The sequence below is a fragment of the Artibeus jamaicensis genome, unplaced genomic scaffold (genome assembly GCF_021234435.1).
Source record: "Artibeus jamaicensis isolate MK-2021 breed Jamaican fruit bat unplaced genomic scaffold, CSHL_Jam_final scaffold_847, whole genome shotgun sequence".
Classification (NCBI taxonomy): domain Eukaryota; kingdom Metazoa; phylum Chordata; class Mammalia; order Chiroptera; family Phyllostomidae; genus Artibeus; species Artibeus jamaicensis.
Window position 1 is genome coordinate 28,584,661 of NW_026522057.1, and position 15,692 is coordinate 28,600,352.

Consider the following 15,692-nt stretch of genomic DNA (forward strand, 5'->3'; position numbering starts at 1 on the left):
ACCATGAGGATTTGGAGAGGTACCAGTAATACATAGTAAACCAAAGCAAAAGAAAAAAATGAGGCAGTTATTAGCTCCAGGAACAATAAACAGTTGTTCAGGAAAGTGAAATGCAGTATATTGTTTGACTCAGCTTTGTACTGTATTTACATAGTCATTTTTTATTTGCAGTGGGTCGAATCCGCAAACACACAACCCGCAGAGACCAAGGGCCGGCTGCCTAACTGTATTGTTTCAAGTACGGCACTTGCGTCTGAGGAGGCAGGGTGAATGCTGTTCGGGGCTCTGAGTTCGGTAGTTCTGTTTATGGTACTTTTGTGTTCCTGTGACATCATCAGCAATATCCCCACATTCGTTTCTGAGCTTAGTGATTGGAGTCTTTTCTTTGGTCAGTTAACTACGGCTTTGTCAGGTTTTGAAGAACCTTTCTAAAGAACCAACTTTTGGTTTCATTAGTTTTTTTCATTGTTTTTTTCTATTTTCCTCTTGATTTCCTTTATCTCTGCTCTCATCTTTATTATTTCCTTCTACTAGCTTTAAGGGTTTGTTTTTCCTAGTTTCTTAACTTGCAAGGTTAGGCTGTTGCTTGGGGATCTTTCTTGGTTTCTACCGTGAACCTTTGCAGCTTGTCCCTTAGTACTGCAGTCTCCGTGTCCACTGAGTCCTGGTCTGTTCTGCTTATTTTCATGTGTCTCTAAGTACTTTCTAGTTTTCATTGGGATTTCTCTGATCCATTGGTTTAAAATGTGTTTCATTTCCGCAAATTCGTGCATTTTTCTGGTTTTCTTTCCATTCTGGTTTCTGACTGTATCCTGCTGTACTTAGAGAAAATGCCTCATATATCTGCATTTTAAACCTGTTGAGACTTAATTTGTGGCTTAGCATATGGCCTCTCCTAGAGAATGTTCATGTGCACTTAAGAAGACTCTGTGTTCTCTTGTGGGGTAGAGTGTTTTACATACATAATATCTGTTAGATCCAGTTGATGTGTGCCTCAAGTGTCTGGCTGTTGTCACCATCACCGAGAGTGGGACACTGAAGTCTCAGCTACGTATCCCGCCCCTCGAGTCTGTCAGTTTTTGCATCCTTCTGTCATTGGATACGTTCTATCTTCTTGCTGTATTGAGCCTTCTGTGTTGTATCATGCCCTTTGTGTCCAGTTACGCTTTTTGATGTGAAGTCTATGTTGTCCAATAGCAGCATCACCCTGCTCGTTTCCGGGTACCAGTGCGGGCAGTGTCTTTTTTCATCCTTTCACTTTTGGCCTGTTTGTGTTTGCAGGTCTAAAGCAGATCCCTGTAGCCGGCAAATAGCTGGTCTGTTTTTTCTTAACTGTTCTGCCAGGTCTGCCTTTTGATTGAAGAACCTGATCCATTTAAAGTAATTTAAAGCATCTAAAGTAATTAATAAGATGGTCTTATTTCTGCCACTTTGCTATTTGTCTTCAGTGAGCTTTGTAGCCCTTTGTCCCTCTCCCTCGTTCCTGTTCTTTGTGTGCACCTGACTTCTCTTAGCGAAATGCTTTAATCCCTCCTCATTTCCTTTCACGTACATTTTATAACCATTTTCTTTGTGGTTGCATTTACATCCTGAAGTTATAACACTCTGGCTTGAGTTTATTTATACCAGCTTAACTTGAGTAACATGCAAACTCTGCTCTGTCCTCCTTTTCCTGTCGTTGATGCTGGGTTTCCGATTGGGCTGCACCGAATCCATTCATCGCTTTGGGAGATTTTGACATCTTAAAAACACTGAACCTTCTGGTGCATGAAGATGGTTTCTCTCTCCATCCGTCCCAGTCCTGTTGAACTTCTGCCTGCCATGGGGTTTGCAGTGCGCAGGCTCTGTGCGTGCTCGTTAAATTTAGCTCTGAGTAGTGCAAGCGTGTGGATGGTACTCCGGGCGGGACTGTCCTTCTACATTTCTGGGTTTTGTGTTGATGTTTGCCTTGCTAAAATTACTTAGTAGCTTTTTTGTCGATTCTTTATGATTTTCTAAATAGATGACATCTGCAAATACAATTCTACTTTCCTTTCCATTCTGTATGCCTTTTTATTTTTTGTGTGCCTTATTGCAGAAATTTTGTTTTCACACGGTATAGCAAACAGTCCAACAATTTTAACAGACTACTAACCACTAAGGTCGACAGTCAGCTCACCGAGTACCTTTTCATTAGGAATTTATGATCTGCATAGGTTGAATTTATATTTACTTTTTATTGAAAATATAACCAGGGGATTGAGATGAAACTCTTCATACTTATATCATGATACGTCTCTTAATTTTATTATAGAATTTTAGAAGTGTGTAACTTCAGGTATCATTTTTAATGATAGCACATTTTGAAATGATAATAGGTATTTTTATGATAATGATAGAGTTTATCACTTAGGAAATACTGAGCCAGTGACCTTGGCCATTCAGTAATGATGAAAGACCCAGTCTAACCTTTTATTGAATGTGATATTTATTAAAAATGAAACTTCTCATCTCTAGTACTTAATTAATAGCACATTAAGCCATTTATTACTGTGATTAAAGAAGGCCTTGCAGACTGGATATTCTACTTCCACGTCATCTAGTTTAATTTTATTTTTTTATTCTATTGAATTTATTGGGGTGACATTGGTTAATAAAATTATACAGGGTTTCAGGTGTACAATTCTGTAATACATTATCTGTATATTGTATTGTGTGTTCACCACCCTGAGTCACATCTCCTTCCATCACCACTTACTTCCCCTTTATCTAGTTTAATTTTTTAATAATCAGGAAGTAACCATCTAACCCAGGTGCATCAAATCCATCTAATCCTGCACTTGTAACCATATGAGGTTCTGCACTAGATGAGGTTCTGGAAGGAACCATTAACATTTTCAGAAAGAAAATAGTTCGTAATGGTTCTTCAGGAAGGAGCAAGCCCCTATTATGTTTCTCATAGTTAACCCTGCCTTGAGAGAGTGCATTTTATTTTGTCATTAGTTAACAGGTTTTTTATTTGTTTAAAACAACAGGGTTTGGTATATTGGGAAGGGGGGCAAACAATGCATTGTATAATTGGCGTTGGCAGGGAAAACTATGGTAGGGAAAAGAGAAAGGAACCGCAGGGGGGAGTGCTGAGGCCCATCTCTTCTGTGGAGTCGTGTCTTCACCAGCGGAGAATGCACCCGTAGAACAGGGCAGGCGCCGCGAGGAGGCAGCTCAGTGCCTTGTCACCAGCAGGGACTGTGATGTGAGTGGGTGGGTGTTCCTGCTGCCCTTGCACCAGGGAGGTGCCTTCTCCAAACGGTTCCAGGTTCGGTGTGTGTCCTGCCAGAGAGATGTCAGAATTGGAATGTGAGCACAATGGTAGCAAAGTGGCAAAATCCCCACTGCATGCAAGGCCCTGCGAAGCCCTTGTTCGTGCACTTCCTCGTTTACCCCTCGTTTACTCCTCCCAGACGTCAGGAAGAGGGGTTCTGCTCGCTCGGGGTGAAGGAGAAGACGGAGGGAAGGTTTGAAAGGGCTGCAGCGTGAGCTTCTGCTGAACGCAGGGCGCTGTACAGAGCACCTCGAGGTCACCCGCTCCACGCCCTCGCACCACCCCCAGCATTTGTCACTGGCCCTTTGCCCACAGGAGAGCCCAGGGTCAGGAAGGTTGGCTGCCTAACTGGCACGGCTTGGAAGTGGCCAATCCGGTCTCCACCCACAGGCCACTCGACTCCAAAGTCTGTATTCCCGACCCCCAGACACAGAGCGAATCACGCAGGTGACCTGACCGTATGGGGACAAAGGAGGCAGGCAGTCAGCTAGGGATTAGTCCATAGTGTGACTCCCGACGGCCACACCCAAGGGAGGGGAGGGTGCTGTCAGAGCCTGAGCAGACAGGCGTCCACCTCGCTCACGGAGGCAGGCGATGCGAGCCAAGAGCCTTGACCCTTTCCCAGTGAAGAACTCGTAGGAACCTTCAGGAGCTGCTGGTCTAAACCCGGTACGTGCGGATGAGCCTAAGTCTAAACCAGCAGCAGTGGCCTCCTGTCTGGTGTAAAGGGCAAGCCGAGTGGCGCAGGCCCAGCTGTTTCTTTCCTGAGTAACAGTCGTGTGAAGGTAGACAGGCTCTGAGAGGCCACCGCTCCTCGGTGACACTGTGACATGTCTCTCCGTTCCCATTCGTTGTCTTCCTCCTGGAGTTCTTCAGAAGCCCTTGTGGGAAACCTCCGGGGAACCTGCACAGGCTGCCTGGTTTCCTCACGTCTGAATAAGTTAGTCCATTATAAAATATTTCAGTGACATGCCAGAAATTTTACTAGAAAGTAAAAAGTTTTACCGTTTTTTAAAGATTTTATTTATTTATTTTTAGAGGAGAAGGGAGAAAGAGGGAGAGAAACTTCAGTATGTGGTTGCCTCTCGAGCACCCTCTACTGGGGACCTGGCCTACAATCCAGGAATGTGCCCTGACTGGGAATCAAACCAGCAGCCCCTTCGGTTCACAGGCTAGTGCTCAATCCACTGAGCCACACCAGCCAGGGCAATTTTGCCCTTTTTTCACTGGTGAAAAAACTCATTAGTCCTGGAATTAGAAGCTATTGAAAAATTGTAGAAATTATAGAAAAACATAATTTACTGTGTTCCTTCACAACCTCGATCCCTTGCCTGTGTCCCTGTGACTGCCCTTTTGTGGACATGTGTCCGAGGACGCAGTCCCAGAGCACCGCCCACCCTGGCCTCCTCCCTGGCCGTCCGCCCAGGGGCTGGTTTTCCAGGTCCCTGCGGCCTGTTGTCAGTGACCCAGAAATGTGCTTCTGTTGTCAGAATGGTGGGGTTGCCTTGCCAAATAAAATGTTTTCTACATGCCAGATCCTCTGGATGGAGCTGGTCATTCAGCACCACCTGATAGACCAGAATGGTTCCTGAGACTGATACAAAATCAGACACAATCTTCCTAAAAACAGATCTCAGGGACCAGCCAGAGGAACGGGCCCGTGTGCCTGGCCTGCGAGTGAGTCTTTCCGAGAGCACCTCAGTGGCCACGAGGCGGGCTGAGTAGAAGGAGGACTTCTGTCGTCACTCTCCTCCTCCCTCCCCTGTGGTTGAAACGTTGTCCTCGTCGTCCCCTGGCTCTTAGTGTGGCATCTTCCCCCTCACCCTCACACTGACTTCTCGGGAGGGCTGCAGGGAGGCGGGGTGGGGCAGGGCTGTTTTCCCTGTAGGGCGGTGAAGCCCTTTCACCTGCTCCGTGTGATGCCCCGTGGAGCTCGAGGCTGAGCTAGACGTGCGTGTTGGCCTTACAGTTTTATTGATTTGTCTTTGACTTTTAAAGATGGCGCTCAGTGAGTTTCCTTTGACAGGAGGCTGGTGGAACGCGTGGCGTCTCTGTCTGGTGGTGCGTGGTTTTTCCCTCGCAGACAGACTCCCTGTGGAGAGCACGGTGGCAGGACCGGCTGCACATCGCTCAGGTTCCGGAGTAGGCGGCATCCACGGGCTTTCCCGTGTCAGCCCAGACCCCACTGAGCCAGGGCAGAGAAACACAGCTTTCATTCCTTCTGAAAGCAGCCCGTGTCCACGAAACATGCCTGCCATTGATGCGCATAACTGATCACTTTATTAACGGTGGGAAAGAAGGCTTATTGGCCTAATAAAGCACAACTTCATTGTGTCCTGTGCAGAGAGAGAAAGCACGTTGGAGAGGGCTCACAGGTACCAGTTTCAGGGCTGCAGATGACGACGACGATGATGATGATGATGATGATGATATTATTGATGTTTAAGGAGCGCCAATGGCTCTCTAATGGGTTTCTCTCTCTGCAGGCCTCTTCGGAAGAGCTGAAAGCCTCGTACCGGAGGCTGTGCATGCTGTACCACCCTGACAAGCACAGAGACCCCGAGCTCAAGTCCCAAGCGGAGCGGCTGTTTAACCTTGTTCACCAGGCTTATGAAGGTCAGTTGGAGGCCTGGGCTTTGTAGAAATGCCCCAGTAGCAGGCATTCGATTTTTAAGAGACTTGATTTGTAGAGAATAGCAAAAGAGAGTCCTTAGAGGTATATAAAAGAGGCGGTTAGTTTAGTCCTTTTTACTGACAGGGTCCTTTGAAAGAGAAGTATTTTCTTTGGAAATCAATATGTGTCTGGTCAGTAGACAGTGAGGGCTCAAGTGAGGTCACAGAGTGGGGGCCTGGACTGCAGGGGGTACTCGAGTTTTAAATCGTCGGCTGGTTCCTTCTAAAGGGAGCTCTTAGAAGTAAAAGGCCGATCGTTACCGACAAGCTTGCTTTGTTCAGTTTTTTTGCGAGCAGACAGAAGCATTTTTTCGTCGGAAAGGGATTTTATTGGCTCTGTAGTATTCAGTTAAAGAAAGGTTCTAACAAAAGAAAGAAAAGGATGCTAAGCAGGTTAAGAGGAAATAGAATCAAGTAATTCAGGTTTTTATACTTACGTATTTTGCAAAACTGTTCTGTTCAGACTGAGACTTTATTTACCTATTTTTAGAGAGAGGGGAACAGAAGGAGGGAAAAATCAGTTGAGAGACAAACGTCTAACAGTTGGCTCCCGCGTGCCGGTCACCCAGGTGTGTGCCGACTGGGAATCAAACCGGGAACCTTTCTGTTCACAGGCCGGCGCTCAGTCCACTGAGCCACGCCAGCCAGGGCTCAGAAAGACTATTTTGTGATACATTTGTTCTTAACATATTAAAGTCATTAATAGTTAGAGTTTCTGTTTGTGATGATGAAAAAGTTGTAGAAATGGTGATGTTTGCACAACATGGTTAATGTCACAGAACCATGCGCTTAAAATGATTAAAAGGTTTGGTTCTCTATGTATATATCACCACAGTTTTAAAGAAACAAATATTTAAAATAGTAAATCACTCTTAGGATGTATATGAAATAAAGTAAGTTAGTTATTCCAGAGCCATTTGGTGGTCTGCTTCTTAATTAGATCTATAATTAGATAATGTGTTTTCAAAATAAAGACTTCTTATCATCGACATAAAACATATGTTCTACTTCACTATATAGTTTTACCAAAAGTGAGATTTAAATGACCAGCAACACCCAGGCTCTGGCCCATGATATATCCGTGCAGTCAGCATGGTGCATTTACCGAACATAACTCTGCTCAGTCCACTCCTGCGGTGGTGCTGACCACAGCCTGGTCCTTTATTGGATGCAGTCATCCCAATGGCCGCCTTCACATGTTTTCCTGTTGTCTGAATCACCGGTGTCACCAGTGTGTGCTGTCAGAGACTTGGGGCAAAGTTGGCAGGGAAGCCCCTGGGGCTGGTGGAAGTGCCGCAGTCCGGGCCCAGGCCCGGCCTGGAGGGAGACTGGGGTCACATGCTGAAGACGCCTCCTTGTCGGGTCCCTTGTCGGGTCTCGGAGATCAACTGCAGACGTGCGCCACGCCCCTCCCCCTTCCACGGGGTCAGCATTGCTTCTTCCCCATTAGATGGGCTTGTTTACGTCGTTTTTTAATTAGACCTAGAAATACTTGGGGAGTCAGGTGAGCAAAGGTTCAAAGGTCTCAGGCCAGAACTGACAGAGCAGGTGAGGAGTTAGTAACCCTGAGCCTCACTGGCGTTGGTTTTGGTTTGGACCTCCTTTGAATACCTCTTGCCGTGCTGAAAAACCTGTTTCTTATGTTCTTAGGTGATGGCCAGAGTGACAGGTCTTTGTGTCTTTGTAAATGATTGGCCAGTAAACAGGAGAGACGTAAAAGAAAAACAGACATCTCAGGAGTGAGACTCTACAGAACAAAGAATCCGATTTTTCTAGAAACTTGCCCCTAGTTTTACATTACACTCCTTTAGAACCGGAATTAACTCTTTCATGCCAGGGTACTCCACAGACTGTGGTAGAAACCTGCTAAATTCTTTTAAAAACTTCCGTCCCTTGGTGATCCAGGGTGCACCTCCTGGCTCAGAGCAGCTCAGACTCGAAACTGCCGTTTCCCGCTTGTGGCCGCCTTCACAGGCGTCCTAGCCCGGACCTGAGGGCAGTGAGGAGGAAGGACGCGCAGGGAGCGAAGAGCGTCTCTCTGGGGGGTGGGGGGCTGTGTGGCCGGCCTGGGGGCACCGCTGTCGGGGCCGCAGGGTGGGTTTTGTACTCTCTCATCGTGTCTGGTTCTCATTGGCAGTGCTCAGCGACCCGCAGACCCGGGCCATCTATGACATCTATGGAAAGAGAGGACTGGAAATGGAAGGATGGGAGGTAAGAGAGAGCACGTGTCTGGTGTCCCAGGAAGGTCACTAAACACCGGCAAACAGCCACCCCAGGCCCCGACCCTGCGATGGCATCTGTGGGAGTATGTGAGCACAGTGGCACCTCCCCCACCCCCGTATTTTGGTTTAAGAGTATTCTGGGCCCGGGCAAGCCGCTCGTCCACATTCTCCACTTACTAACCTGCCAAGGGAAGGGAAGGGGCGGGGGGGCTAGGCTTTCCAGGAATTCTAACCCAAGGGAGCCTGCGGGGTCTGCAAGGGTACGGTCCTGTCTCCCGCCCCCCCCTGCCTCTGAGCCTTTCCCCCTCCATGTAACTGCGTCCCAGAGGCGTTGATGTTGGTAAAGTGCTGTGCTCGTGAATGAAGTGCAGGCTGAGGGAAGCTGGGGACCAGTGGAGTCACTTGTGTGTGGCGGCCCTTCCGGTTGTAACTTGCTCCGGTATCGGAGCGTTGTCAAGGTCAAGGAAAACAGAGCGGCGTGGGGAGATGGTGCAGGATGCGGGGCAGCCCTGCGCTGCACACACCATCCCGAGAGTTCGGAAGCTTCCTTTCCTTGTATTCCGCCATGGATGGCCTTGCAGCCGCGTTATTCTCTGAAAAACGGAGGTGAGCGTTAGTTGTGACACTCCAAGTTGCTGTAACACACAGGTGCTGTTACTTAATTTCGTTAAAGGAATTGGTCCGGGTGCCTAAGAAATTTGGGGCAACTGTTGACTGTCGTTGAGCTACTTTTTCATCACCGTGTAAGATGCCCCCTGAAGTTCTTTTGGTGTTTCACCTCCAGCCTGTCCGTGATTCTAGCACGAAGTCGTCAGATGAGAAGACGAGCAGGGCAGGGCCTAGCCCTCTTCCCACTGCTGCTCAGCGTTGGCGGCTCGTGGGCCACATTTGAGCCATGGCCGTGTTTTGGTTGCCCGCTTTGATGAATTGCATTTGCTAATATTTAAAACTTGCTAGGTTTTACCTAAAAATCCAGTCTTCCGACTCCTCTTTAAAAGTCAGAAAATCTGCCCTGGCTGGTGTGGCTCAGTGGGTCGAGTGCCGGCCTGCAGACTAGATGGTCGCCAGTTCGATTCCCAGTCAGGGCACGTGCCTGGGTTGCAGGCCAGGTCCCCAGTGAGGGGCGCACGAGAGGCCACCACACACTGATGTTTCTCCCCCTCTTTCTCCCTCCCTTAACCTCTCTCTAAAAGTAAATAAATAAAAAAATTTTTAAATCACAGGACGTGGTGACTCTGTCTGAATTCCCCTGTGAGACAGCAGTGGGCTGGGTCCACAGCGACTCTGCCTGTCCCTACTGCCCAGCTGGTCCCAGGTCCTGTCCCCCACCTGCACCCCCCCCCCCCACGTCTGGCCCTGCACTCGCCCACACGTCCTGCCCGGCCCAGCGGGCACTTGGTCCGTGGCGTTGGGCTCGATGGGAGCAGCGGTGCTTCGCGTCACCTGGGTGCATCATGGCTCAGTGGTGAGTCTGACAGCTTAGCGTCTTCACCCAAAAGGAATAAAATCCTGTCATGTGCACTGAGTCTCTGTTCACAGCGGGGTGGCAGTCACAGGTGGGGACTGGATGAGCTTCTTCTGCCTTCAAGGCAAACAGCTACAAGGAAATCAAGTTCTCTTGGAGCCAAACTGGCTTTTTTTTTTTTTTTTTTTTTGGGCAAGGAAGCCAGGCCTTCACTGCAGGTAAAAACACCTCCCAGGAAGGCTGTGAGGACACTCCCCCAGGTGTCACACAGAGAGGCCTCGGGCCTCGGGGCTGACAGGCAGCAGGGAGGTGGGGCCTGGTGTGGGCACTGCCGGGGCCGAGCCTCACCGGGCTCAGGTGTGGTCTCTGGAGCCGGCACCCTCCTCGTCCCTTCAAGGGCAGCCTCTCCTCCTCATCGGAGCTCCCACCCCGTTTAGCGCAGTCTGTTTGCCTGAGCTCCCCGGTGGTCCGTGAAGGGTGGGCGGCCCTGCAAACGCCTAGCATTGGGCGTGCCAGGGCACCATGCTTGCAGCCTCCCCACCAGGCCGGCACTGGCTCACCTCTTCCTGTCGGTGGACACTGCAGATAAAGTGGCGCTTCGTTAGACCGGGAAGTGTTGGCCCCGTTTTCAGCCTTTTCTTCTTTTTTTTTTAACCTTCAAGAGACTGTCATTTTCTGGCAGGATTCCAAAGGAATGAGAGGCAGCCGTTTCCCAGCTTGTAAAACGAGCCATGCTCGTGCTGGAAGTTGGTTCACGGTGTCTGTGCAGATACCCACGTTGAAAATGATACGGTCCCTTCTGCAGAGCAGCAGGAACCCAGCTTTGAGCCGAGCACGCCCCGACCGGGCAGACTCCCCTGGCTGGCAGGGGGCGTGGAAGCCCGTGACTTTCGTAGCGTGCTCGGATGCAGGGCTGCAGCTGGAGGAGCGGCCCTGGCCCGCCTCCCCCACGGGTGTCGTGTGCGGCCCTGTACCCGTGTTTAATTTTCCTGTGACTCGGACATTGGTCTTATAGAGTCTAAGGAAGGCGGCCTGCTCACGTGCTCAAGGTCATGAGAACAGAGACCCTCGTGGATTAGAGGAGGCTGCAGAGACATGACGACCGAACGCAGCCTGGATCCTAGATGGGATTCTGGAACTTCAAAGGAAAGTCAGTGGGAAACTAGTGAAATCCAGAAAGCCGGGGTCTAGTTCGTGGTCATGAGCCTGCTGGTGGTTTTGCGGGTCTGAGAGCTCGTCCGTGGTTTTATGAGATGACAACGAGAAGGGCACAGGTGAGCTTTCTGTGCTCTCGCAGCCGTTCTGAGCTCTAAATAATTGTGTGAATGTATAGAGAGGTTGCCTGGCGAGAACAGACGACCCCTCGGCCTTTGCCGTGAAGTGCCCCTCATCCACCGCAGGGTCCGAAGGTGGCGGGGCTGGCCCGGCTCCCACCTCCCTCCCGCAGGCCTCCTCCCTTCCAGAAACCGTCCTGCTCTTCCACAAGGTCGGTCCGTCTTCCGGCCAGCACGGGGATAGCTGGAGCTTAGGCAGGGCAAGCAGCACGGGTGTGTAGGTCTGCGGGCAGCATTTGACACGCCGCTGATGGAAGACACGGAGCGTGTGTGGCTCAGTGTAGGATGCCGTGTTCCTCGGTGCTGACATCTGAGGGCGACCGAGATGGAACACAGACGACTCACCACTGGCATGGCCTCCTCCTGTGCTCTGTCAGAAGGCTCTGGGTGAAAAAAGAGGCAAGTCGCCGAGCTAGAAATGAAATAACAGCTTTACAACATTCTCCTCTTTAGCTTATCACAGTGTGGCAAGAGTAATTTGCAGCTATTCTTCAGTTGGTCAAGGTCAGGCAGCTAGAGTTCCTGCAAACAGATCTCGCTCTGCTCTGCCCTCTGAGGCCTGATGCTTTTACAGTCTTTTAATTCCTGGATCTCACAAATCTGTTTGTTTTTTATCAGTATGGAGCATACTCATGGAGTCTGTGTCCCTGGCTGATCAAACTGGTCTGAATTTTCACCCTCAACGCCAGGGTCCTGCTGCTTAGCCTATTCGGGATGGCCCCTGCTGTGCAGGTGGAACCCCGGAGACAGCGGCCCCCTGGGGAAGTGCTTCCGGTGCAGACCCCCTCGACCCGTAGTAATGAGTCCCGAGCCGCCGCCGATGGGCCCAGGTGCACTGTGATTCTGCAGTCACGGCACCGCCGGATCGGGTGTTAGGAGGCATGAACAAGTTCTGAGGGATTTTAAGTCTTTTTTTCTTGGCCTTTCTTGATCTTCAAGGTAAAATGGAATTGTTTATTACATTCCCATGAAACTTTTATTTCTCTTTTCTTTTGATGAAGGGCAAGGCTGACAGATTGAGAAGATAATGCAAAGTTTGCCAAACTGCACCTCGCTTTTTGCACAAGCGGGGCTAACTCGCAGAAGCGAAAGTGCCGTGGGCTGGGGCGCGCGCCCTCCGGCCCGTGAGCCCCAGCAGAGCGGCAGGTGCGCCCTTGCAGCCCAGCAAGCCGTGTGGCTCTGCGGGGCCACGGAGCAGGGGCCGCGGCAGTGGGGCCGTTCGTTTGTCCGTGGGCAGCCACACCAGTGTTCTCGTTTTAAAGCCGCCTCTGAAAGAACCACCCCCACTTTTCATCAGTGGGCAATTCATCCCGGTCGTTAGAGGAGAAGACGCCGTCTCGGTGGGATTCCTGTGCACATGTTTCTTGGAAATGGCCTTGGCTGGGCCAGTTTTGGGTTTATTTTTCTGTGTTGTGAATAGTAAAATCAGTTGCACAAAGCCTGTAATGTGACTCCATTGTTGTTAAAATATATGTACACACACATGTAACGTATATACACACATATGGATATTCGTGTATACACCTACACGATTTTTAGGAAGATAAATAAAAACTTAAGTGTTGGCCTGTGACAAGAGAGAGGGTGGCACTGGAGCCGTTTTTACTTTGTGTCCTTCTGTGCTGTTCTGATTTTTTTGCTGTAAGCATGTATTTTTTTAAATAATTTTTGAACTTGCGATTTCCAAGACAGCTTTTTCTCGCATCACCCACCTTCGTAGCTGTTCTCTGAGCTGCCTCTCAAGGCACCTGCATTTCCCCACCGATGCAGGGACAGGCTGTTGGGTCCCCCCCCACCCCCACCCCGTTCCAGCGCCTTTGATCCGTGTTCTGCTCCCACCCTCTGCGCGTCGCACGGGCTATAGGGCTCAGGGCCCTTAGAAAGCACGCAGACCAGTTTCCTCTTCCGAGGATGTGGCACCTGAGGTCCCCAGTGGCCTTTCCCTGTCCCTTGGAAATCTCAGCTAGATTGTCTTCCTGGTGAGCCAAGAACGGCCAAGATGAGACACCTGGTTCTCCCGTAGACGTGGTGCCTTGTGCACCCTGGGTGCCCGTCTTACCACAGTCTGCGCCTCACTGCCGTGTGCTGCTTACACTCGGGTGTAACTGCGTCCTCATCTGAGGTTCTTACCGTATCAGAGCGGGAACAGTCCCATCACTGAAGAGCAGCCAGACCCGAAGGCACGATTCCTTGGTCTAAGAAGCTCAGAGGCCTCTCCGCGACAGCCCAGCACACCGGGGCACGGTGGCCCCGTTGCCTTTGTGCTGATGTTGAACACTTGTTATCTGGAACTTGTTAGGAAATTTAAACTGTGTGACTTAAGGTGATATTTTCTTGATAAGATTCTTGCAGTCTCAGAGACAAGTTACTAAAATGAAGGGAATTGTACTTAAGGCTGTCGAGACCATGACCTTGGGAACAGCTGGGGCGCAGAGCGAAGTGGCTGCTCCAGTGAACCTCACCTCACCTGGCCAGGGTCTGGGGCAAAACTCACCCCAGTGTTTTCACATCTCGAGTCCTGGGACCCTGCCCACACCCAGTTAATGCCGTCAGCTCCGGGTGTGCGTTCCCCGCTTCCTGTCCTTAACTGTGCTCTCCCCTCGGTTCTGCCCCCAGGTTGTGGAAAGGAGGAGGACTCCAGCCGAGATCAGAGAGGAGTTTGAGCGGCTGCAGAGAGAGCGGGAAGAGAGGAGACTGCAGCAGCGAACCAATCCCAAGGTGAGCCGCCGGCCTGCCCCAGCGCGACCAGGCTGTCGTGCTGGAAGGCCAGTCAGACTCGCTAGGTGCTGGTGGTGTCAGAAAGTGGTTACGTGCCAAACTGGACCAATCCCGTGGTCTTCCCAGAAGCCAAGGGACTCAACGCAGGCTTGCCCTCAGATATTGCCCAGGCCATCCCGTCCAGAGCCTTGCCAGGTGGAGATCTGTTAGAGGACGTGTGGAGAAGGGACAGCCCCCGCAAGCGCACAGTGAGGCAGCAGGACTCCTTGCACTAGTCAGCACGGGCTGGGTAGTGCAGAGGGTTTGGACATTTCCAGACCACACTAAGCAGGGGCCCAGGCTCCACATCCCAAGACAGCGGAGCCACACACACTGGCCACCAGGCTGTTTCGGCAATGGTGAGGGGACACCCCTTAACTCAGTCAAGTCCCAGTGGAGCTTACAGCTGTAACCAGTGACGCTCCTGAGTCTCGGAGTTACTTCCCAGTCCTGCAGATGATATCGTTTTGTTTTAATTTGTTGGGGAAGCACATTGTTCTGAGTGCGTGCCCCAGCCCTGTGGCAGATAGACTGTGTCGGTCAGGCCGGGGTGCCGGTTGTACTAATTGCCTAATTGAATGTGGCCCAGTGTTTAATCAGAGGACCTAGCAGCTGGGCTCTGTCGGTGTGGCCAGGCTGGCCTGGTAGGCAGCCTGAAAACCTTCTAAAAGATTTTCATTTTTAAATTTTCATAGACTGGGGAAGGGAGGGTGAAAGGGAGAGAAACACTGGTCAGTTGCCTCTAGCATGCCCTCAGTTCGGGACCTGGCCTGCAACCCCAGGCATGTGCCCTAACCGGGAATCGGACCTATAACCTTCCAGTTCACAGGCTGGCACTCGGTCTTCTGAGCCACACCAGCCAGGATCTGAAAATCTTCTAAAGAAAAGAACAGGTGCTACCTTACAGCTGGAAAACATGATGATATGAACTTCTGATCAAGTACATTCAGGAAAGTAGAGGACCCCCTCACAGCATTTAGAGGACTGGATATTTAGAAACCTCCCATCTTTTTGAATCTTACATTTCAGAGTTTCTTTGTGCAAGCCAGCACCCCTCCCCCACCCACCTTCCCCTTCAGCAGATGATGGCTTCAGCGGTGCGCAGTTGTCTTTGGTCAGATGGAGGTAGAGAAGTGAACCACTGGCTGAACCACCTTGGGGTGTAGGCGATACTTAGCGCTGAAAATCTCTGAGGCGCCCTGAACTCAAGGGCTCCCTCCTTGGCTTTCCCAGCTGGTGCGGGGGCAGGTCTGGTTGAAAGGTCAGCACTGGCAGGTGGAGGTGAGGGTGGAGGAGGCGAGCGTGAGCCTGGCCGGAGCAGGCTATGGCTTCGGTGCCTTTGCCGTTCTGGCTGGAGTGTTGCTGCATCGGGAGCAGTGAAGGGAAGAAGGCATCACAGTAGCCCCGAGACGGTGGCAGAAGCGGCCGTCTGGGTGTGCGCCGTGATCGCTCATCAGGGCTCCATGGAAGTGCGTCTCTGGGCCGCATTTTGTGCAGTGGGGCCGCACAGCTGGGACCGTGCCACACAGGCTCGCGAGACGGGGTGGAATCCCAGTACTTTGTCCTTCCACATAAGTAAGATGCTCTATAGCCAGAAATCCCGAGTGGTCCCCAGGTGCTGGTTCTGCGGCATTTTGAGGAGAGGCTTTGAACCGGACCTTTCATTCCATTTCTGAGTATTTTGCTTTTCAGGATGAGCAGAAAGATTGAGAATGTTCTTATCCTAAGAGGAAAAGGGTGATCTCTTCTAAGAAGGTCACGGGGAGCAGGACCCTTGTGGTGACCCTCAGGCTCAGCACTGGCCTGTCCCCCAGGCCCCCAGAAAGGATCGCAGTTCCTGGGGGATCGGCCGATGAGATACCATCTGTGATACTGCCGTGTGAAACCGGGGTGGATATTTCTGTCCATTTTCATCAACAGGAGGTCGTTGGCAGGGGTTT

At 50.7% G+C, this 15,692-nt stretch overlaps 1 protein-coding gene across 1 annotated transcript in view; it reads left to right on the forward strand.

The window, feature by feature from the left end:
• The window catches only part of DNAJC11 (DnaJ heat shock protein family (Hsp40) member C11), a 48,223-nt gene that overhangs the window by 12,951 nt on the left and 19,580 nt on the right, over nucleotides 1–15,692 (forward strand). Inside the window, exons 2-4 of the mRNA XM_053660447.1 lie at nucleotides 5,788–5,917; nucleotides 8,112–8,185; nucleotides 13,612–13,713. Of these exons, the coding sequence (XP_053516422.1) occupies nucleotides 5,788–5,917; nucleotides 8,112–8,185; nucleotides 13,612–13,713 (306 nt within the window). The remainder of the gene's footprint in view (nucleotides 1–5,787; nucleotides 5,918–8,111; nucleotides 8,186–13,611; nucleotides 13,714–15,692) is intronic.